At 54.8% G+C, this 18,600-nt stretch overlaps 1 protein-coding gene across 1 annotated transcript; it reads right to left on the bottom strand.

The window, feature by feature from the left end:
* Positions 1 to 480: 480 nt before the first annotated feature.
* ARPC1B (actin related protein 2/3 complex subunit 1B) lies at positions 481 to 18,599 on the bottom strand. The gene is made up of 10 exons (XM_054042872.1): positions 18,446 to 18,599; positions 9,899 to 9,972; positions 7,409 to 7,513; positions 5,674 to 5,896; positions 5,448 to 5,555; positions 4,251 to 4,457; positions 3,444 to 3,519; positions 3,160 to 3,356; positions 2,574 to 2,664; positions 481 to 830 (listed from the first exon to the last, which is right to left on the bottom strand). Exons 2-10 carry the CDS (start codon positions 9,960 to 9,962, stop codon positions 792 to 794), a joined length of 1,110 nt encoding a protein of 369 aa, XP_053898847.1. The 5' UTR covers positions 9,963 to 9,972; positions 18,446 to 18,599; the 3' UTR covers positions 481 to 791.
* Position 18,600: the final 1 nt, after the last annotated feature.

The following is an 18,600-nucleotide window of genomic DNA, read 5'->3' as shown; positions in this document are numbered from 1 at the left end:
TTCCATCTTTATCCCCTTGTATCTTTAAGGGTTTTGGAAAGATAAGGTGCCACACACCATGGCTTATTACTTGCATCTTTGAAAAGCCCCCACCTGTCTGGAAGCTGCGCTGAACTCAACCACGAGGATGGCACCGTGGAGGTGCAAGCTTTGGGTCCCATGTTTGCAGGTAGAGTTATGAAACCAGGGCAGCAACATCGCAGGTTGGGAAACCTGCTTCTCTTGGAGCAGACTGGGTGGGGCTGTACATGGCTGAGGCAGGCATGGGCAGAACCCCTCCCAGGCAAAAGCTGTTTCTGTTCTGGCAATAAAGGGTGCCAGGCGTCAGTGCAGCAATTGTTTGAAACAGGAAGTGGTTCTGAGGTGTGAAACAGACGCAGAGACAGCACTAGGAGACTCCCCCATGATATCTGCTACCTTGGGGAGAACTTAACAGTGACACTGACCTCAATATATATTCGAAAGAAAGCAGCCGCTGGATTTACATGAAAAAGACACTTTATTTTCTGTTTCTTTAAGCAATTTATGACCAGCATAGGTGCATTGTTTTAAAATGTAAAAAAGTCTTAAAAATACTACTTAATTTCTTTGTACTTAATTTACTTCAGCTGACAAGTCTCCCAAGTGCCTTTGAGCCCAGGCAGTTGTACCGCTGCCAGGGGAGATGTGTATCTGCAACTATCAGTCGTCTTGATCTGAACTCAACATCTTACAGGAAAAAAAAGCAAGCAGAATTGGAATAAGAGAGCGAGGCTGGCGGTGCTGCAAATGGCCTTTCCCGACAGGCTCCGTCACTTGATCTTGAGATCCTTCAGTGCGGACTCCAGGCTCTACGAGGAAAACAACAGAGATTTCCAACAAGCACTTTTCTCCGGGTGTGTGAGAGCACAGTCTGGGCAGCCTGGCCACTGCAAATTAGGGGGCTGGCTTGCTCGGCCAGAGTGCAAGCACAAGCCATGGAAATATGCCTGCTTCTTGCAGCAGACTCCTTGCCTCTCAACCAGTCACCTCTCTAATGCAGGGCCCTCTGTGACCTCATCTCGTAAGCCTTGTCGACCCACACGAGCTGCTGCTTTAACGGTATTGCTAGAGTTAGTGTTACAACACCACCCGCTAATGTAGACACAGTTGTCCCGGTGTAACTGATTCCAGATGGGAAGGGGACTGAGCCACATTTCTATAGAACATCTTTCTACCACTAAGGGTGTGATTTGGTGTGGACATGCCGAAACTGCAAAAACTGGATGTAGACCACAGCTGGTATTTGTTTTATGCTGGGGGGGGAAATAGATAGACATTGTGTCCAGCCAGGCCGGCTCCAGGCACCAGCCCACCAAGCATGTGCTTGGGGCGGGGCCGCGACTGGGCTCGCCACCCTCCCTGCGGCGCTCCGGCCGCCAGGGAGAGCGGAGCTGTGGTGGGCTCGCCGCCCTCCCCCTGGCGCTCTGGCCAGTCCGAGAGAGCAGGGCCCCGGCCGGGTTCGGCGCCCTCCCCTGCCACGCTCCCCGTGGAGGGGAGGGCGGGGGGGGGGGGGGGGGCAGTGGGAGGCTTTTTTGCCTGGGGTGGCAAAAAAGCCAGAGCCGGCCCTGTGTCCAGCCATGTAAAAATACAAGCTAGTATGCATTTAGCATTCCCCAAGCAGCCCCTTCTTTACCCCCTCCCCTCACCCCAGCAAGAGGACATGGCATGCTTTTCTGTGGCGCTTAGCGTTTACAGCTCTCCATTGCTCCAAAGGGCTGTTCAAGTCAACTGTCTGACAGAGCCAGTTGGGTGTGTCCATTTCTTTTGCAGGATCCTCTAATCAGAGGGGCTAGTGTCGGGTTCTAAATTTCCCTTTGATCAGGCTGAATTTTAAAAATACCATCCCGGGAATATTCCCCCCTAGCCTGGAGAACTATCTGGGTAGGTCAAAGCATGGACAGAATGTCTCTGCCGAATGTTACTAGCTGTGACGGAATGGGTGGAGTCGCACAAGGTGAGCCAAGGGCTCGGCGGCATGTCTGATCCCATTCCAAGCAGCGTTTATTACACAAGGACTCAATCTGTGCTCATGTGAGTGGCTGTGATGGGCGCAGCACCGGCGTGGAACACTCCCTCGGGCATGCTGAATAGCTTTCAACAGAAGAAAAGGTTGAAAAGCTGATCCGGGTTCTGGGGTATGAAGGTGAGGAAATAGCCTCCTGTGGACACACATCCCCCTGGAGCTAGCCAATGGCAGCAGAGAGTGGCAATAACAATGAGTAGCGATATGCCTGCACCAGCAAACAGCCAGCGTTCAGTGCCGTCAGCTCCCAGCACTGCCTTGGGGAACCGCGCGTGGCTTTGTGAGTCTGGATAGTGTAGTGCTAGGTAAAGGTATGTGCTCTCAGTACCAGGACTGGCCTGCAAGCAGTGTCCGGTGCTGAGCGGTAGCTCCCAGGCATTTGGGGGTCGCAGAACTGCAAATCAGTGGGACGCTGGGGACGCGAGCGTGACGTGAAATGGAAGCTTTTGTTACAATATAACGTTTCCCGAGCACCTTCCAACAGAGAGAACCCAGCTTTCTCCTTGCGGTCTCCATGTAGGTTGTTTACCTTGATATCCCAGATGCTTAGCCCCCCGTCCATTCCTGTGGTGCAGAACTGGGTACACTTGGCTTTGCCACCGGCAATCACGGAAATCTGGCTGGAGAGCACAGATGGACACTGGAAAGTCAGCTGCCCTTTGGCTTCCCTGGCCTCAGCATTTGACAGAGTCTTTCTAAGGTGGCGTGTTCGACTCAGAGTTTATTAAGCTCCGGGTTATTTTACCACCTGCCACACGGGAAGGCTGGCTCCAACAAGAGCTTTGCCCAAGTTTCTGTCTCGTGCAACCCAACTCACCATCTTCAGTTGTGAAGGCCACCAGCAGGGGCTCTCCCAGCTAACAAGGCTGCATGGAGCAAGTGAGCTCTAGCAAGGGGAGGCAGATTGTCCCTGCAGAACGGCCAGGGAGATGCTCTGCAGTGCAAACCTCCGCTTCAGCCAGTCCCACACTAACGGGGTCAGACTGGAAGCCGAACCTCCTCGAAGTGAGGAGACAGCTCTGGGATTTGGGTTTGGCTGGACTTAGCTCCATCCCCCACCGTCTCCGGGACTAACGTGCGGCGGGGTCCCTCCCGGTGCCCCACCCAGCCCTTGCCTGATGCTGTTCTTGTGCAGCGTTTCCAGCGTGACGTTGTTGGTCTCGGTGCTGGCTTTCTTATCCAGGTTCTGGAAGCGCTCGCGAGCGGTCAGGCCACGCTGGGAGCTCTGCTTGGGGACGTCCAGCTTCCCGCCAAAGGTCAGCGAGCCCTGGCTCTCGTCGTAGGTGAAGAGCATCGGGTAGCAGTCGTGGCCCTGGGGAAACACCAACAGTGTGTTCGGCTCAAAACCACCAGGCACCAGAGCAGCCGCTCAGCTTCCCGGCGCGAGCCGTAGACTTACCGCTGCCACCAGGCTGTTCTCGGTAATGAAGGTGACCGCTAGGAACGGCAGAGTCTCCACAGACAACGAGGTGACACTAGGCAGGGAGAAGCAGCCAAGAGCGGTTAGCACCTCTGAGCAGCGTTCTGGCTTCACATCACATCCTCCTTGGAACCACCAGGGAACGCGACAGGCCCCCCAGATTTCCAGAGCGCGAGCAACGAGCCAGACTGCAGCCAGGGTTAGCCTGCTCTTCCGAGGGCTGAGCGCATCCTGGTCTCCAGCACCGGGGGGTGAGCAAGGGAAAGGGGCCAATTTAGCAGGGGGATTGTGACGGGTGTTCCCTTCCTCGCCCAGGCAGCCTGGCACGGCAGGCTCGGGCTGGGTCGGTAGGTGGCTGGGAGAGCGGCAGGAGATGGCGTTGGATTCAGTCTTTGCATGCTGCCCTAGGCTAGTCTCGAGCGTCGCTGGGCACTGGCCAGCTGTGCCACTTTTTGCCCCCAGAGGGGGCTGCAGCAGCAACAGAGGCTAGAAGTGCAGACAGCTCAGCAGTCGGCCCCGGCGCTCCCAACCCTGCTGCTCGTTCCCAGACCTCTGCCGGCAGAGCCCCTGTATCCCCGAGGGTCGATCAGCGCATGGGGCTGAGCAAGGCCCTCAACCCCCGGCCGCTCCAGCGTCCAGGCTACCTGCAGCCAGCTCAGCCCTTCACAGTGAGGTTCTCCCTGCTCTGTGCGGACAAGGGCTTCTCCCCCGAGCTGGGGTTTGCCCCACTGGAGATGCAAGTGTGCTGGCACCTGCTGCTCCGTTAAAGAAAACAGTCCCACTTACGCCGTTTTCTTGTTGGCGTCCCAGAGGCAGACGGTGCTGTCGTGGCCGACCCACGCCACGCGGTTGCCGCTTTCAGAGAAGCAGATGCTGTGGACCCAGCCGCAGCTGCTGCTCGACTCAAACATCAGCTCCCCAAAGGGCATCTTGGAGCCCCACGGCGTGGGGGACGGCCTCTCCTCCACTTCCTTAATGTAGGCCGAGAAAATCCTACAGGGAACCGAGGCACAGATCTGGGCTGCTGCAGGCGCTGACTGAACGGTGGCTACGGTGCTGGTAGCCCGAGAAGCAGCCGAGTCCAGCAGCCTGGGCCCTGGCTGAGGAGTTAGGCGACCAGGTTTGTAATGTTGGTGGGTGTGACCTCAAGCGAGTCCCTTGGCCCTCTCCAGAGAGGTGCCGAGCGTTGTTAGAACCCAGAAGGGGGAGTTACTCTTCTCTCCCGCCCCCGACATGCCTCACTCATTCCTGATCAAGGCCCAGTTGTGTTATGAAGGGCCACGGACGACAGAGCTTTTGCCAGGGAGCTGGGCTGGGCCGGGCCACATCGCTAATGAGACACCCCTAGGGTGGGGAACAACAAATCAGAAGCTCCCTGATGGATGCTTACGGCAGGAAATCACTCCACGATATCATCAGCCAGGGAGGCGCTGCTGCCACATGGAGACTCCCCTCACGCCACCCAGGTCCTGAACGACACTCCGACCCCTGGAGGGCCCAGTCCTGCCTAGATCTGGCGAACCCGACCTCTCAGCTTCTCCCTGGATCTTTATTTTAGTCCCATGATCGTCCCTTGTTACTCTCACATGAGCGGCTTTGCTGTTTGCCCAGCCGCCGTTTCTGGTTCTGAAGAGCCAGCGATGGGCCTGAGCTGCACAGCTGGGATCCAGTCGAGGGTCAGGGCTTCCCCAGAGCTTGGGATGCTCTGATCTAGGGCCCACTTCTAGTCAGAAATAAACAGGGGAGGAGGGTGACGCCAGCGTTCCCCGAGGAAAGTGACGGGGCACGGCAAAGGGAGAGGCAGTTCTGTGCAAGCCCAAACCCCAACAGGGCCCCATTTCTAACCTTGGAGCGCCAAAGAACATGTCAGTCCAGCCAGGGCGAAGGCTCCCCGCTAGAGAGCAGCCTTCCTGCTCTTTTCCAGAACCCCCTGTTCCTTACCATCCCCGGGTCTCAGCGTTTTCTCAGGGACTCTTAATTCACCTGCATTTGAAGTCGCAGGCGCCGGCGGCCAGCAGGACGTTATTGGGGTGCCAGTCCAGGCTGAGGACGGTCGAGCGAATGGGCTTCTTGATGTGCTTGCAAACCCACCTAGGGCACAAGACAAGCAGGTCACCCGCTGCCTGACTGACAGCAGCAGGGCAGAGGCGCCCTACCCCCTGGGAGCATGTTCCCCTAGAGGCTGGCGCACCAAAGGGCCAGGACTCACCAGTCGTTCTCCTGCTCGAAATAGCAGATGGAGATGACCCTGGAGCCGCTACCCACAGCAAACTTGTTCTCCTTGGGGGACCACTTCACGCAGCGGGCGGCGCGGTTGATCCTCAGGATAACCAGGGTGGGTTTCCAGACATTGCCCTTTAGGGTCCACACGTAGGCGTTCCGGTCGGTCCCGCAGGTCACGATGCGGTTGCTATCGGGGGCCCAGTCAATGCCTGAAACACAGAGAGCCGTGTGGGTAGGGCGTGGGCTGGGGCAGGGAATGCTGGGGGAGGGTCCCTGGTCTGTGCTTTGCCGGAGGGCAGCCTAGATGACATCATGGTTCCTTCTGGCCTGAAGATCTATGAGTCTATGCTCCCAAACTCCTTTCTCCCCAGCTCTTCGAGCCCCTCCCCAGTCACCACATTCACAGCTGGGCTTAAGGGGCCTCGGCGGTCAGGGTGTTTGGTGCCAGGGCTTTGGGTCAGGCCCATCGCCGGCATCAGTTTACTGCCCCCCCCCCCCTGGAAAGCTGGTGAGAAGAAACCAACAAAATGGCCAGCAGGGGGCACCATTGCCCTTTCCTTCCCCCTCCTGCTGCCAGCCTCCACTTCCAAATCTCCCCCCTGCCTTTCACTAGTGCCATTTCACGTTCAGTGCCCCAGGCTGCCAGGCCGGATCTGGGGTTCCTGCTACAGAGCCACAACCTCCTAGAATGAGTCAGCCAGGCAGCCTGTCAAAGCACAGATCTTTGGGGGTGGGAAGCTGCAAGTTGATTGATTTTGAGGAAGTGGATCAATTCCCCCCCCCCCCTCTCTAGAAGGCCTACCAGGGGCGGGACAAGGATGGACGCTGTTCTAATTGGAGACTGTTAATGCCACTCCAAGCCTCTGTCTCTCCCAGTCCTTGCAGTGACAGAGTGGTGAGGCCCTGAACGCCAATGTGCTGCCACTAGACAGTCCCTGCCCCAGCTCAGTTTTAATGATGGCTTAAAGCGGTCTCTCCTGTTAGCTGCAACTCCCATCTCAATTTATACCTTGGGGAGGCCCTTTCAGCTGCTTCTGCCCAACAGCAAACGCTTAGATTTTCCCTGTTCCTTTCACAAGATCCCTCACTGCTTAACAATTTATATACATTCCTTCACTCCCCCCTGAAATGCAGCCACCTCTGGGTGGAACATGGCAGCTGTTTGACAGCAGACAGCAACACAACAGTTTAGTACAGGGGGTGAAGAATGAGACCAATGGGGAATTCCGCCAGTACAAGAACTGTGGTGGAAAGTGCCATGGGATTTTGATGCCCCTGGGTCAGGCTCTCCGTTGCACATCTCCTCTGAAAGACAGCACAGCGCCCCCTACCACCGCGCTAGGCCTCTGGGCTCAGTAGTGACAAGGGGAAGAGCGCCACCTACTGACTCATACACCACCACCTCCTGCAGCACTACTGTGTTCCATGGATGGCTCCCATCTAAGGGCTGAGCCAGCCCAACCCTGCTTAGTTAGCAAGATGCCCAAATGCAGCCTGAGGGGTTCTGGCTGCAGCTGAGACAAGATCTCCAGGACACCCGTCCCCCACGGCAGATACAAGCACGTCCTACTGAGTGCATTACCAAGCAGGGAGCCCTCCCATTAGCCGGGGATCTGCCCCCTCCAGCCCCGTCTCTCGCGGGCGGCTGTGTCTAGGAGCCGTGTTCCCTGACTGCTTTAAGAGACGAGAGGGACCCTTGGCCCTATGACGCGTTGTCTCACCTGTCACCTGCCCGTTGTGCTCCTTCAGCTCATGGACCTTGTTCCACTTTTCCCCAGCTTTCTTGTAGATGTGGACCTCGTGGTTGTTGGGGCAGATGGCAAGCTCTGGGGAACAATAACAGCGGTTACGTGACCCGCCAGCGGGGGCGGGGTTAAGTACCGCAGCTGGGGGGTCCAATGACGAGCAGGATCAGCTGATGCCCATGAATACAGCATGTCTAAGCATGTACAGTCAGGCTAAGCTCATGGTGAGAGAGGCCAGTCTCAAGCTTCAGGGTGTTCACTTATGGCCCACAAGGGTCAGGCAGGAAAGCCTCTATCCTGACTAGTGCTGGGGGAGAGGAGGGCAGGGGGTTGTCTAAGCAACAGCTGCCAGTTGCAGCTAGCGGCCGAATACCAGAGCCAATGGAACAGTTGTACACTTCAAAGGGGCTCGCTCTGAGCGACCCCAGCCCTTCCTCGTTCAACCTTCCCCTGCTGCCTGCTCGGTGGCCCTGAATCTGGAGTCAGAGCCCGGCTTGTAGCGCACAGTCAGCGGACACGGAGTTCGCTGTTGTGGGAAAGCTACTAAAAGCAACATCCCTCTTGCCTTGTGACGAGGGGCTGGGTGATCCCTGTGCACAGTGACAAGAGAGGTGCTAGGAGAGAAACTTCACACGTGCTGGTGCGCTGACGCCGACTCTGTGGGTGCTCCAACCCTGGTGCAGCCAAGGGGGAAAAAATGGTGGGTGCTCAGCACCCACTGGCAGCCCCTCTATCAGTTCCTCCCCCATCCCTCAGCGCCTCCCAGCCACCAGCAGGCCCCGCCCATCAGGGCCTCCCCCTTCCTCCTAGCGCCTCCTGCCCACTGCGGATCAGCTGTTTCGCGGCATGAAGGAGGAGAGGGGGAGGAACAAGGGCAGGGCGTGCTCGGGTGGTGGGGGAGAGGGACAGGAAGAGGCGGTGCAGGGGCTTGAGGGAAGGAGTAGCGTGGGGGCGGGGACTGGGGCGGAGCGGGAAAGTCGGCGCCTGTGTGTTGGTGAACCTGGCACTAGCATGTGGTGGACAGGGGCCTCTACGCAGGAAGGTGGAGGTTATAAAAGGGACACGAAGGGGAGTCTGAGGCCTTGATTCAAGCATAGCTTAGATCTTGTGCCTTCCATTGCTCAGGCCTCAACTATGTGAGGGGAGCAGCACAAGGGGAAGAGGCAGCTGGGTGAAGCTAGGCGAGACTTAGTGCTGGAGGGGAGCAGCTGAATGTGAATTGTCCCAGCTAAGCTCCTCTGACCCAGCCCATCCATGCCACACTCTGCCACTGCTGTGCAGCCCCCAGCGTTGAGTTTCAGCTCCGAGTTAAACTGGCAAGTGGGAGGAAGGCCCTGCCCACCACCAGAAGAGGCCCCACCCACCACCAGAAGAGGCTCCGCCCACTTCGGGTGAGCCGTTCTGCTGGGAGGTTCCCTATGGAATGCCAGCTGTCGAGGGGTGGCCCCCTGGCAGGCACTCTGCCTGTGCCCACCCCATCCTGCCTACAGCCAGCCGCATGGCCCATTCCCCCCTGCCCCTAAAGAAAGTGCTTTTTGTTCTGGTGAGCCACTCTGTGGTCACTGCAGCCCTTTTATACCCTCCACCCCAGGGCGCCACGGCGTCACTCACCGTCAATCGCCCAGGGGCTCTGCTGGCAGGCCACAAGGGCAGCTCAGATTGACTTGAAATGTATTTATCTGTGATACTAACATACTCGATTCTGCCCATTGCTGCACCATGGGGGCTGGGCCCCCCGCAACACATCACATATGGTGCACCTGGCCCCAAGTAAACGGGGCTGCAGGATCATCTCTTTGAGCCGGCTGGGCTGGGCTGAACCTCCTCCTACACGACCCCAATCTCCTGGTAGGAAGCCATGGGGGAGGCGAGGAGTGGGAGCTTGCTGGAACACCTCCCCAGATGTGTTACCCACTTGCTCCTGGGCGTTATCCCTCTGTACAAACTGCTTCAGAGACGGGACATAAGCAAACTCCGGGATCCGTCCCCCCACCCCCAGGCTAGCTGTTCAGAACTGGGACCTGGACCTTGCAAATGGCCTCCTCTCTCTGTTAGGGTCCCGGATTTGAAAACCCCTCTGCCGAGTTTGAGGCGCTCAGAACCTGGATGAACGTTGTCTCTTCTTTCTGATGAATAGCATGACTAGGTCATAGGCCCAGCCCAGTATGTCATTGCACTTGGCAAAGCCAGATGCAAGGGGTCTCCACAGCCTGCACATTTGGGGGGAGCTGGCAGCTGGGGAGAACATGGGAAGCAGTCTTGTGAGCCAGCCCTGAAGGGAAGCCAATGAGGCCGGCTCAGCACTCTCTGCACTCTGAGGCTGGGTCCTGGGAAATGGGACCTTTACCAGTGCAGCATGTTCCATGCATACCATGGGCCAGTTCTGCTAACTCAGTTATATCCGCGTGACCTGTTTTCACTCCACAGTGCTGGTGCGCCTGGAGGAGAAGGGATTTGTACACTTACGGGTTCTGTCCTTATTCCAGGAGTGGCAGCTGATGGGTTCAAGCAGGAAGCTGTGGTAGGCCATGGCTTTTCAGCTGGAACGAAAGTGAAAAGGCAGAGATGTAAGAGCCAGGTTAAAAGAGGGCCCTCGTCAGCCACATCTAAAGGAAATAGCCACCAAAGGGAGCAAGCCACTACAAGGCCGGTAAACTGGAATCTGCTCCTTGGTCACCTAATCATTGCCTGACTCGGTAGATTCATGGTGATTCTCACACTGGTGTTCAATGACAGCTGAAACCAAAGGCCAGCTCCTCAGTTGATGTAAATCTGCATAGCTCCATTGACTTCAATTGGCTTTCATAGAATCATTTAAATGTAACGCTGGAAGGGACCCTGAGAGGTCATCTAGTCCAGCCCGCTCTACTGAGGTAGGCCAAGTCCACCTAGACCAGTGTTAGGCCAACCTGTTCTTAAAAACCTCCAATGAGAGGGATCCCACAACCTCCCTTGGAACTCTCTTCCAGAGCGTAATTATCCTAACAGACACGTTTCCCTAAGAGCTCAGCTAAATCTCCCTTGCTGCAGATTGAACTCATTACTTCTTGCCCTACCTTCAGTGGAGACGAAGAACAATCGATGACAGGTCTCTTTATAACAGCCCTGAACATATTTGAAGCCTATTACTAGGGTGCCCGTTAGTCTTCTTTTCTCAAGACTAAACATACCAATTTTTAAAATATTTCTTCAGAGGGCAGGTTTCCTAAACCTTTTATCGTTTGTGTTGCTCTCCTCTGGACTCCCTCCAGTTTGCATCTTTCCGAAAGCCCGTTGCCCACAATTGGACACACAACTCCAGCTGAGGCTTCACCAGTGCTGAATAGACAATTATCTCCTGTGTCTTACCCAGGGCCGGCTCTGGCTTTTTGGCCGTCCCAAGAAAAAAAAAAACTGTGGCGCGGCTGGAGCACAGGTGCAGGGGGACCGGCTTGTGGGGGGGGATGGGGAAGGAGCGGGCGGGAGAGAGAGAGAAGGGGGCGGCCAGGGCTACAGCGGGGGCACTGCCACACAGCCCCTCCCGCTGCACCGCCTCCTGCCGCGAGGGCTCTGCTCCGGTCGGCGGGGAGGGAAGGAAGAGGACTGCCCTGCAGGGCGCTCTGGTTCTCCGCGCCGCCGCCCCCTACAGGGCGGCCGGAGCGGAACAAGAACAACAACAACAAAAAAGCGGCCGTGCTGCCCCAGGATTGGGCAGAATGCCGCCTCCAACAATCTGCCGCCCCAAGCACCAGCTCGCTCACCTGGTGCCTGGAGCCAGCCCTGGTCTTACCTACAACCCTCTTGTTACTACACCCCAGAATGATATTAGCCTTTTTTGCCACTGTATGTTCATATTCAATTTGTGATCCACTATCACTCCTGGCTCCTTTTCGGTAGCACTCCTACCTAGCCAATTATTCCCCACTTTATATTTGTGCATTTTATTTTTCCTTCCTAACTGTAGCACTTTGCACTTATCTGTGTTGAATTTCAGATTTGATTTCAGACGAGTTCAACTAATCATGACCTTTGTAGTTGTTTGGGCCACTAGGAACTAGGAGGAGGACCCATCAATTCATTGTTAACCTAGGGCTGGATTTGAAGCCAGATCTCCAACCGATGAAAAGCCAGGAAGTCACACACTCCTCTCTCTGTGGCCAGCCCTTTCGAGTCAGTAACCCCAAGCCTTTCTTAAGACTGTTTGATTCTCGCAAGTCAGCACTGGAATGCGTTACTAATTCAGTCTGATAAATTACTCCCCTTATGCCTTTGGTGGAGGGAGATTGGTGGTGCAAAATGAGAAGAGACTAGGCCAAGGCCTCATGGTCCAGCCCACAAGATGGACCCGGCGCTCTGGCAATGATCTTACCATCCAGTCGAGCCTTATTGCTGGAAGGACACAGCGAGGCCTCCCCCCAGTTCCCTTTTCAAGTCTTCCTGGAATGGCCCTTTGGCAGCAACCTGTCACAGTCAGGGCATTGAAAGGAAACAAGAAGGTCCAGATAACTTTAAAAAACAGGAAACTGGCTCAGAATGTTAAGGGACTTTCTAATCACTCATGAACCTTCTTGGCGCTGGTTCCTGCTCCTGAAGAGAACAGACTCCGCCCACAAGCATGGTTTTACAGGAGGGGATTGGAGCAGGCTAAACACAAAGTCGCTTGTGATCTCAATCCGTTCTTGTGGCTACTCTGATGCTCTCATCGAAATCAGCTGCATTGTTATTACTTCTTTGCACGGCTGTAGCCCCTGGGGGCCTCAATCAGGGCAGTGCATTGCTCCTTGCTGAGCAGACACGTACCTAGGACAGTCCCTGCCCCAAAGCTCGCAGTGTAGGGTGGATAAAGTCAAGATGCAACCAGTGGAAGGAGATAAAAAGGGGGGAGGATGCGGTGACAGTCAAATGGACGCATTAGGCAGGATTTCTGGTTTCTGCAATGTGTATAAACATCAGGGAAGCTCTCAGCATTCGGGGCAGAGGAGATAAGAATTCTGCAGAAAGGCCAGGACCAAAACCACTTGGAACTGCTCCATCCAAATGGACACATATGTTCTTGGCTTATGGGAAAGTCTGCGGTACTGGTGCGGGGGTGCAGGAAATCATTCTGTTCCATGGCCTCTTAACCCAGGTGACTGGCACCTAACTATCGGTCAGCAGATCACTTCAGCAGGGCCCTTCAGTCCACTTCACATGGACGGTCCGGCCCCTGCATGAAGGGGCGGGAGGAGAGGTGACCTATCTGGTGAACCAAGCCCAGAATTGGGGTTCCTTGCAGATGAATGAAGTGCAAAATTCTTCAAGTTCGTAGGGTCAGAGGAACTGCTGCCTGCCTTGCCAGCCTCCCTTCTTCTTGGCCAGGATCTTCAGTGTGATCCCAGAGAGCCACTAACCTCCACCAGCTGGAGCACAGAGCAGCTGGCTGCTAACCCCTCCCCTGTCCTTGTGCCTTAGATCCGCCCCCCCCCACACCCTTCGCATGCCTGTCACATTCCTCAGATGCCCCTGCTGCGTGCAGCAGAACAGAGCAGAGCCGGAATGAACAATAGCGGGCCTGGGAATTAAGTGCACTGGGAAGAGCCTGCCCCATCTGGGAGTCCTCAGTGTCTCCACACACTTAGTCACCTCCTTGCTGAGGAAACTGCCTGCAGCTGGGAATCTTCTCTTCCCCATGGCTCAGGTTCCTTCCTGACCTACCCCCGCAACGCCACAGGCAGTTGGACAGTCACCTACTGGGTGCCGTGTCCCCACCAAGCCTCCATGGAGGGGGTGAATTCAGTGCTGGGTTGACTGCCCTAGAGAGGCAAGGCCTCCCTTTATTTATAGAAGGGGGAAGGGGGGCAGCTTCAGACCCAGTGCAAACCTCCCCTACATTGCCCCAGCCCGGGCGAGATCAGACACCTGGAGGGAATGGTACCAAGACAGGGAGCATCAAGTGGCTCACAGCCAATGAACAAATGGCAGCGGAGAAAAGTTTTCTGTCACTACCAACCATGACTAGATTCAAGCTGGCGCCCGAGTGGTGAAATGCTCCGTGTCCCCATCCCCTGAGCCAGGCAGTCCCCAACGGATCGCCTTCCAGTTCACTATTCCCCATCACTGATGCTAGAATCGTGTGATCCATTCCCACCAACACCGCCCTGAATGGAGCAGGGGGCTGTACCAGCTACCCCAGGCGGCCCTGTAAGGATGCATTTTTATGGCTAGATTGGAGGCATTCCAGTATTAAAGAGGCTGACCTCAGATCCAAAGTGTGTCATGCTGAATCAGACCAGTGGCCCATCGAGCCTGGCTTCCTGCCTCCAGCTGGGGCCACTGCAGGATGTTGCAAAAGAAGGAACCGCTGTCTGGCTGCTGGGAGGTACCTCTCTGAGATGCAGTCAGCCAAGTCAGAGCTGGTAGCTCTTGTAGATGCGCTTGCTCGAGCTTTGTCTAATGGTAGGCGTTGCCCACGTTAAGTGTCCATCCAATCCCCAGTAACACACTGCCTCGTTCCGTCTGCATTCACTATGCTGCATGTTTTAGTCCAGCTTCCAATTTAGTCCATACTAATGGCACCGGTTTTAATCTGGCTAACGCTCAGCTGTTCCGTTAAACATCCCAAACAAAACAGAGGCTGTGGCAAAGGCTGAGGGGCTGGGCACGCATGTGCCTCAAGATGCTTCCGTACCGAAATCAACCAAGATCAAAAATTCTCTTAGTAAAATTAACCATGAGTGTCTTAGCAAGTCAGAGAACCTTTCAAACGAGAAGTCGTCCCCTTCTAGAAACTATCTTGCCGACACTGTGTAACAGACAGCGTGCAATCTCTCGGCCTGCTTGGTTGCTTCATCTTAGTTTCCTCACTTTGGTTCCTCTGCGAGTTCCTTCCTCTTTAGACACAACTCAACTTTTATGGTTAAAACGTTCTTTTCTCTTCACCTCCCCGCAGCAACCAATCTACATTTCTATTAAGCACAAGCTGGCTGTTCAACCCCAGTGTATATCATGACTAATATCTTCCACTAGCTTAGCTCACCGCTGGCTTTTGCCAGGGTACAGAATTCATAATGAAAGAACCATTGTGGTGCTGCTTGAAATACTCAGTGTTGGAGTGGGAGGGGATATTTTTACAGTTTTTTTTTTTAATTAACCCACCCTTGCCTTTTAAACAGGCCTCGGCCAACTCTATGGAAGATACTGGAACCATCAGACAAGGAACAGACCCCGGTTTGCTGAGCTGGGCTGCACTGAACCTAGAAGCCAATTTCATGAGGAGCACTCAGAAATTGCCACGATTCTCTGTGCCGCCAGCCAGGATGTTAATTGCAGTGTTTGCTGCTTGTTATTATTGGAGGCAAAAAAGCCAAGTCTCTAATAACAGATTCCAGCCTCCTAGGCCTGTGAAGAGCAAGAGAAACAGGGCCCCACACACAGGAATTAGCAAAAACCAATGCCTAGTGGTTTGAGTCCCAGCAAAGCTCAGATCCACCGCACATAATGTGCCAACTACCCGGGCCTTAAACAGCTGTAACATCCAGCCCCGCCCTCCAAGGAATTGCTCATGAGAATACGTGGAGATGGTGGAGGATGTAGGACTTACCACAGCAGATCAAACCAATGATCCTACTAACCCCGGTGCAAGCAGTGCTGCAGGCTGGCTGATGCGCCCACAGCTGTAAGACCCATAATAAATCTAAGAGCACAATGCGGCCTGTGACAGATCTGGCCATTTCCTGCACACTCCTTCACAAACCTTATTGAATGAAGCTTAAGTAGCTTTGGAGGCCGTTGTATTAAAAATGCAAAGGGTCTGTATTATTGCGGGATTGTGCGCATCATCTGCAAGGGGGAAACGTGACCAGCGGCAACCCTGGGAAGTGTTATGAGCATCAAAGGACTATGCTAGAATCCCATCAAAGTGTCAATGAGGTTACACGGGGGATTCGTTTGACCCAGTGAACCAGACCGTATATATTTCAGTGATCACCGCGCAGTGCTGCCGCTGTCCTGAAACCTGCTACAGCACATCCCATTGACACTGCTGGCGTGAGAGGCACAGGAAGCAAGTGCCCCAGGAGGCCTGGCTGAATAAAACTGGCTGCAAATAGCAGTCTGGGCCCAGCTCTTCAAGTGCCTAACGCCCATTGAAAGCAGGGTGTTTTGGAGGGGCTGGTCCTGGCTGCTAATGTGAGGGACAGCCTGGAGCAGAAAACATATGAAGTCACTAACCAGAACTGAGCGGCTAATGTTGCTTTAGGAGAGAGATGGGTTTGGGGGAAGGGTGCATTTTTACTGCATCTCTGTCCTTTTTAACAGAGAAGGAGAAAAGGGGAATTGTGTCCCCATTCCCTTCTTTTTGATGCATCAACACAGCCTGAAAGGTTTAAAATAATCTCAGGAGGGGGGAAGCTTTGCTTAATTTTGCCTTGGGAATATCAAGTTCTGCCTTCCCTCTTTTGCAGGGGGACTCGTTGGCTGCCTTCCTCACCCTCCGTGGAAGGCGCTGGGTGCTGAATGGTTAAAAATGGAGATGCTTTGCTGCCAGCACCCAAGTGTTTTAAGCAATCTGAATAACCATCACTTCCCCTCCTAGGTTAGGTTTCACTTGCTTGGCATCTGATTTCACAGATCCACTATTCGTTTTCCGGGCAGATTATCCAAGAGCTGAAGTTGTAATGCAAGGACAAAGCAGGACATTGGTTAATAAAACAAGCTTTCCGGTCACCTTTATGCACAGTAAAGAACCAAAAAAGGGTCCAGAAAAATTCCCCCCTTTGCTCGTCACCTTTCATTCTATACTAACATCCACTCCAACAGCCGGTCCCATTCATCTCCTGAATCCGCTGGCTCCACATCCCCTCCCGCCCCGGAACAGTCAGATACCTGCTCTCTCAAGTAAAACAAAGGTAAGTTTCAGGGGGCAGCCGTGTTAGTCTGTAGCCACAAAAACAACAAGGAGTCTGGTGGCACCTTAAAGACTAACGGATTTATTTGGGCATAAGCTTTCGTGGGTAAAAAGTTCAGTTTGAGGATCATTGCCTGCCTGAGACAGATGAGTTGATCCCCAGCGCGGAGATGGCTTAGAATTGGATACCTTCCTCGGGTTTCACTCCTTTTCTGCCCAGGCTCAAGGCCTCACCAATGAAGAGACAGGCTGGGGGAAGTAACTGAACGCTGGATCCAGAGCTGGGCCATTTCTTTCCCCCCCAGCTAAGGAAGTTGCTCAGTAGGAAGGGCCTTGATTGCAAATTTTGTGGGGAGCGTTGAATTTGGTCAGAAACAGGCAAAATGCTGGATCAGCCTCTCTGCTGTCACTGCCTCCCCGGAAATTGTATTTAGCACATGCAGCTTAATATAGTCCTCCGCCCCGCCCCAAGCCAGGCAGGTCGTCCGTGTTAACCCCTGCCCCGCTGGACGGTCAAGCAGTTAATATGGGGAGGGGGCTCTATTGCTAGACTAGGCAGAATCAATGTTCCCTTGGGAGTCCAGCCAGGCTCCTCCGGCCCTTTCCAGGGGGAGGTGGCACTAGGGGAGCTGAGATGCTCTGCACTAAGGTGACCAGACAGCAAGTGTGCAAAACCAGGGCAGGAGGTGGGGGTAATAGGCGCCTGCATCAGACAAAGCCCCAAATATCAGGACTGTCCCTATACAATCGGGACATCTGATCACCCTGCTCTGCACAGGGGTCAAGTTTGCATCTCCACTGCCCTGCTTCAGCCTGGGGGGAGAGAGATCCAGGCCAGGGATGGGACCGAGTCTGTCCCAAAGTCTTTTACGGTCAGGCCACCGTCCCAGCCCCGTATTACTGACGGTGCCCTCAGGCCTCAATGGTCAATCCCATCAACTCCAGCAACAGCTGCAGGGAGGGGGAGGCAGAGTTGTGCACCCCCCCGGCCCGGGCCCTGCTTTCTACCCATCCGCTCCATCCATCTGCTCTTTTCTTTCCTCCTCTCCAGCCAACCCGGCAGGGTGACACAATCCAAAGTACCTCTGTGACTTAGGAGCCTGCGACCCATTGATTTCCCCTGGGAGTCAGGCGAGGCGCTTTCGCTGTGACAGAGTGCCCCTAACCCCACCTTGGGAGGGGGACCCAGTAGGAGCCCATTGCTGAGTATGACAATGGCTCCACCGGCCAGGGTTTTCTCTTCCTTCTTCCAAATGAACTGATTTAACTGAAGGCACCCTGCCCCCGCCCCAGGCTATCAGAGATCACCACAGCCCAGGCAGTTCCTCTCTGATAGACACAGCAATTAGAGATGGGAGGAGCTCTCTGTCTGCCCGCTGCTGCCAGGTCTCGGCTCCAAGAGCAACGCCTGATGTTTTAATCAATCAGCACACGGTTCTGAGATCCCCCGACACACTTCCATCTTCGCTTGCCCGCGCTGTTACGCAGAAATCCGCGCAGGCTCTGTCCCTTTGGCTGGAAAGAGAGCACCCCTAGCCGGTTCCGGGCAGATGTGCCAAGAGACAACTTTGCATCGGGTGTCAGTGTCAGGATTAGAGGGAAAAAATCAAGGAGGGGACAGCGCAAACGTGAGCCAGAGGCCCTGATTCTCCTCTCACTCCCACTGGTGTAACTCAGAAGTAACTGCCAAATGGAGCAGCGTAAGCAAGGGGAGAGTCAGACCCAGCGCGCACACGGAGGGGATCCCTGGGGAGGGATCTGGGAACAGCAGCAGGGCTAACGGGCCTGTGGTCCAGCACACCGTTTTCATTAATTTCTGTGGTATCCCTGCTCAGGGATCTGTTCCAAATCAGTGGCGCTTTCAGGCCTCCTAGGGGGAAAAAATGCTACAATGGAAAAGAAACGTTTAAAAAGGGGGGGGGGGGGGGAGCCAACAGCTCTGAGGACCTATTGATTCATAGGGGAAGTTCATTCCAATCCCAGCGCCGTTCTTGTAGCTCCGGATCTGTTCTGCTCAAGTAAAAGGAACAACGGTTTTTCTTTTGGTGGCACGCTCCGGGGTTAAACACACGGCCAGTCACTCCGCTAGGAGCCGAGGACGAGCCTCCCCTTCCCCTGTGGTAAAAGAGAAGAAACTCCTGCCAACTTACCTTCAAGAGAAGATGAGGAAAGCAGGGTGAAAAAATCTCTCCGTCCAAAGCGGGTTCGCTAGTTCATGGACTCTGGGCAGTCGACACGAACTGCAGCTGAACCAGCCCCGAATGAAAGGCAGAAGTTGAGTTCTCGCTCTGAAGGAGCCTGACTT

This window comes from Malaclemys terrapin, chromosome 10 (genome assembly GCF_027887155.1).
Source record: "Malaclemys terrapin pileata isolate rMalTer1 chromosome 10, rMalTer1.hap1, whole genome shotgun sequence".
NCBI classification, from domain to species: Eukaryota; Metazoa; Chordata; order Testudines; family Emydidae; genus Malaclemys; species Malaclemys terrapin.
The sequence above is the reverse complement of the archived record's forward strand: the minus strand, read 5'-3'. Positions and strand labels throughout refer to the sequence as shown.